This window comes from Cariama cristata, unplaced genomic scaffold, assembly GCF_000690535.1.
Source record: "Cariama cristata isolate BGI_N322 unplaced genomic scaffold, ASM69053v1 Scaffold42850, whole genome shotgun sequence".
NCBI classification, from domain to species: Eukaryota; Metazoa; Chordata; class Aves; order Cariamiformes; family Cariamidae; genus Cariama; species Cariama cristata.
Genome location: NW_009594897.1, coordinates 1 through 4,922, shown reverse-complemented (window position 1 = coordinate 4,922; position 4,922 = coordinate 1). Strand labels below are relative to the sequence as shown.

At 41.5% G+C, this 4,922-nt stretch overlaps 1 protein-coding gene across 1 annotated transcript; it reads left to right on the top strand.

Annotated features, from left to right (window-relative positions):
• Positions 1 to 1,761: 1,761 nt before the first annotated feature.
• Positions 1,762 to 3,259, top strand: LOC104154720 (serpin B6-like; the record flags this gene model as incomplete). The annotated part of the gene is made up of 2 exons (XM_009699655.1): positions 1,762 to 1,929; positions 2,854 to 3,259. Coding segments are annotated over 2 exons (573 nt in total), but the record flags the coding sequence as incomplete, so codon positions are not given.
• Between the last annotated feature and the right edge of the window lie 1,663 nt (positions 3,260 to 4,922).

Genomic DNA, 4,922 nt, shown 5'->3' with positions numbered 1-4,922 from the left:
ATGAACAAACATCATGTAAAATCAAAGCCGTCATATGCCTACCTTCAGACCGTCTCTTCCCTGGTGGTGAAATATATCTAAGAATGCTTGAAACTGCTAACACCACTTTCTAAATAGAGAATGTTATTGCTCACCCCATACTACCTACTACAGCGCTTCAGAAACCACTGGGCTGACTTCGTTTCTGACACCTTGCCCTCTCACTGTTGAAATGTGTTGAAAAAGCTAGCAGAGTATTTAGATACACTATTCCATTTTCTTTTCCTTGGACCAGTACAAAACTAGGACCAGGTTCTAAGATGCAACACCAACAGCGTGTAGTGCTGATGGCTTGTGATGCTGCCTTTTGACTTTTGATGGAATATTGTGTAGTGCTACCACACGTGGAAGGTTTGGCATCAGTTTCCTACAGAGATGTTGCAGAAAGCCCAAGCTTATAGATTTGTGTAGGGCTCTTTCCGTTCCCTTCTGAGGAGGCACATTCAGTGATGTTTCTGTGTTGGATGCTGTGCTATGGTGAGCTCATGACCTAAATCTTAATATTCCTGGAATAAGGTCCAGCCTAGCTCCGAGATTACTTTTTCCTTTGTGTGTATATATATATATATTTTATTGTTTTTTTAATATTAGAGTCTTTGGGATCTAGATAACTATTGAAGAAAGTTGTAAGGCGTAAGGTTGGGGATTGCTGGCTTGGCCTACCCAAGGAACTCACTTTCAGATATGCAAGCAACTGCAAATCTATTTCTTTGTAAAACTAAATGGCCTCAGTTTGTATTTTCATCCTACTAATGACTAGCCACCAATGAGCTGCAGAAGTGTGTGAGTAGGCTCAAATGAGCAATTGGAAATCCCGGATGTAACCTGAAATGTTAAGCTAGTTATTTTACAATCTGTCTGGTAACAAAGAGTTACTTTAACATCCCAGGAGCCTTTCCAGCATCCTGTGACGTTATTTCTGCTACTCTTGCACTTACAACTCACTGGATGATTTTCACATGCTGTATGGCCTTTTCTTTGCTTCTCCATCCTTTTCATGTGTCATTGCTGCTGCAAAATAATTTCTGCCATATTCTCTGTGCGCATTGTTTCAATGGGCTTTACTTTAAAAACAAAAAAACTGCTTGCATGGTTATCTCATGAAGGTAAGGGAGAAAGCAGTGAAACCCTTAACTGAAAAGGAGGAAAATAGTGATGTAAACAGTAGTAGCTGATGCTCCATGTGAAAATGGAAGGAAATAATGGAGAATTAAATTGAGAAGAAAAATATTTCCTCTCTTTACTCTCCATGTGACCTTTAAGAATTCAAAATAATGCTCTTGCTTTCTTGGCATTTTTAATATAATTTTAAAATATTTTAATTCCTCTGTTACAGCACCTGGAGCCATATGGATGAAAAATGAAAATACCTACATTGACATTACTTTGTGTTCATTTAAAGCAAGGACCACAGGCTCTGCTTCTTACCAGCTCTGTTCAGTGCTTGTCACTAGTTCTTAAGTGAGCAAATGTGTGTCCTTGCCTCTTTGCCTTAAAGGAGACTTTACAGACACTTCCACGTTAGTAATTAAAAATTAAATCTCAGGGATCCTGACTTCTTACCTCTTGCTTTACAAAAGACAGTGGTGGGGCTGTACTCTGTGGTCTCTTTAGTTCTCTTTAGTCAAATTCTAAAAATCCCTGAATAACTGGATGCCTGCTTCATATTTTGAAACCAGCTTACTAGCTCAGTAGTAACTGTTGACATCTCTTTATTTTCAGGAGGAGACCAAACCTGTGCAGATGATGTTCAAGAAGGACAAGTTTAACATGACCTATATTGGGGACTTCCAGACAAAAATCCTTGAGCTCCCTTACATTGGTCATGAACTCAGCATGATCATTCTGCTCCCTGATGCAATCCAGGATGAATCTACTGGCTTGGAAAGCGTAAGTTGTTGAGCAAAATGCAAAGACAGTCTGTATCATTCCAGGGAAGAAAGTCTGATACCGCATATAGACCTGAAGTTCAATTCCAAAGCTATTATGTCACTGGTGCTCATCACTGGCTGAAATGTCCCACACCTCCTTGCCCCCAAAGTGATTGGCATGTCTTGTGTCACTACTGGTCAAGCTGTGTGCTGCCCCCTTAGCCAGAGGCTCTAGAAGAAGACCTGACCCTCCTCAGGAGCAGAGGTTAGCTGTGATTATGATGAAGGCATAGAATGGGGTGAGGATCATATGTGGTGAAGGGGGATTTGCGGGAGCTCTTAGAAAGCCCTATAGCTTGTCCCATCGATCTTCTATTCTGAACAGCTGGGAGATTGTCTCTGGCCCAGCGCCTGGAAACAGACTCGCAGGAAAGTGTAGGATCTCTCCTGTTGCGGAGATGTGATAGAAGTTTTGGCTATTTCATGCTCTGGACAAGGAATTTATTAATAAAGTTTCCTAACACCAACTGCAAAAGGCATTGTGAGCAGACTTTGTCATCAGCCTGTCAACCTGAAGGAGGATCCTTTGGTTAAGAGACAGAATTGGGTTCAGTTCCTTTGGGACATTATCATCAATTCTTCTGTACCTTTGCTTCCCATATGTGTAGTAAAAAAAACAAACAAAAAAAACCCAAACCCAAAAACAAACAAACAAAAACAAAACCAAAAAAAAAACCCCACACCACAAAACAAAAAACAAACCCATCTAACAAGTTTTATAAAAGTCAACTTCATCTGGAAGGGACTGATGCTGATACTTTAAACCCTGGAAAAAAGATGCATGTTATGTGCTATGTAAATAAACACAGTAATCACTACTTTTGGCTGTGTAAAACTGACTATCTTCTCATTTTAATTACATAAACTTTGGGTTTTTCTTTAGCTGGAAAGAGAACTTACGTATGAGAAGCTGATAGATTGGATCAATCCTGAAATGATGGACTATACAGAGGTGAAGGTGTCTTTACCCAGATTTAAACTGGAAGAAGATTATGATCTGAAACCCCTTCTGAGCAGCATGGGAATGCCTGATGCCTTTGACTTGGGGAAGGCAGACTTCTCGGGAATCTCAGCTGGCAATGAGCTGGCGCTCTCTCAAGTGATTCACAAGTCCTTTGTGGAAGTCAACGAAGAAGGCACTGAAGCAGCAGCTGCCACAGCAGGAGTGATGCTGCTGCGCTGTGCAATGATTGTTCCAGAATTCACTGCGGATCATCCCTTCCTCTTCTTCATCCGGCACAACAAAACTTCCAGCATTTTGTTCTGTGGCAAATTTTGCTCTCCCTAAAAAAGAGACTTCTTTGCTGAAGAGCTGCCTTTACACAGTAACTTTCTGTTTCTTTAGAATAGGGCTACTTGTTTTTTGCACTAATTGCCTTGAATAGAGCTACTGTTTTTGTGTGAATTGTCTTTCAGCTGTGCCTGTATCTGCTTCTCCAGTCTTCATTTCATCTTGGCTAGAATAACAGAGCTAGTTACCCATACGCAGCCACTGCCGTTTAAAGCAGCTCTTGCCCTGTGCAGCTGAGAGCAGAGGTCTAACTTCTTGCTGACACAAGAAACATCCCTCTTGCTCAGGGAATGCTTCATCTGTCCTTGCAGTTCCCATTGCAACTTCACTTTTTGTGGCCATCAGGCAATGACATCTTGCAGGAAAGGAAGAAGTTAATCTTGCTTCTGACTAGGCTGGAGCACATCTTTAGCTCCCCTTCCCTTTTTCCTCCCATCCCAAGTTTGGGTTTTTTTGGGGGTTGTTTTTGTGTGGTTTTTTTTTTTTGTTTGGTTGGTTTTTGTTTTTTCTTCCCAACTCATCCATTTAATGTCTTGATACATTCCCTACAGAGGAAAGGAGTCTTTGGCAGCCTGTTCAAAGTGTTGCTAAGCAGCCTGACTAGACAGGGTTTTTTTGGTTGATAACTGAACAAGCACTTAGGCAAGAATGGAAATAAAAGTATGTCTTTGCAGCAGATGCCCTTATAGAATAATTTTTTTTTATCGCCACAGGACATTGTTTTATCACCACACATTACCTGTCACCTACTTTATTAGTCCTTTATTAAAGAATGTAATGAAAAAGCATAGGATGTCTATGCATATTTAAGTGATAAAGCTTTAAATTTTTGCTATTGTTACATATTTTTCCTACTCATAGTTTCTTAAACAGTTTAACTGAATAATATCAAAGATATGCTGAAATAGCTTTCCTAATACAGTGAATTGTTTTGCTGTGCCTGTTCATGAAATAATAAAAGAACTGTTAAGTGCTGTAGTACTGTCTTTTTTTTCAACCATAAATTAGGCAATTTTTTTATCTGTAGTATGAAGAAAACGGTTATTTCTCGATCAACTGCAACCAGCCTCTATGTAGCTTGTTTGAAATTGATTGCTAAACATGAGATTTTTCTGAATACCGTAAACCTAGGGTACATACTTGCCTTACCACGAAGTTTGGGGTTGGCCTTGCAAGGACGTGTAGCAAAGAGCCTTTACGGCAAAGCAAAGGGGTCCTGAGCCAAGTGTTTGTTTCTGGCGAGGACTGCAATGCTACCTCTTGTTTTTGTGCACAGCTCCCAGTCAAGGGTTGGTGGCCTTTGTCCAAAGTGTGCTAGATTGCCCTGTGCTTAATTTGGTGCACAGTGAAGAACTCGGTGAAGAAATAACAAGCATTATTTGAAGGAGGGGATGGACCCAACAGTTTAGTCACCAGGATGCCTGTCATGCACCCAAAGCCGGAATGGGCCCTAGGGGTGGGGTGTGTGCCTGGTGGCCAGATCGAGAGCTGAGGGAGGGGAAAAAAAACCCACCAAATATCAGATTAAACCGAAGGCAGCCCTCCGTGCTGTTACTCTACATTGAGGCAAGGGTGACCTAAACGGCGAGCACACGCAGAGCAGCGCGATGGGAAGGCAGAGACGCCCTGCCCCGCTGTGCTTGTCACGGGGCGGGCGGCGG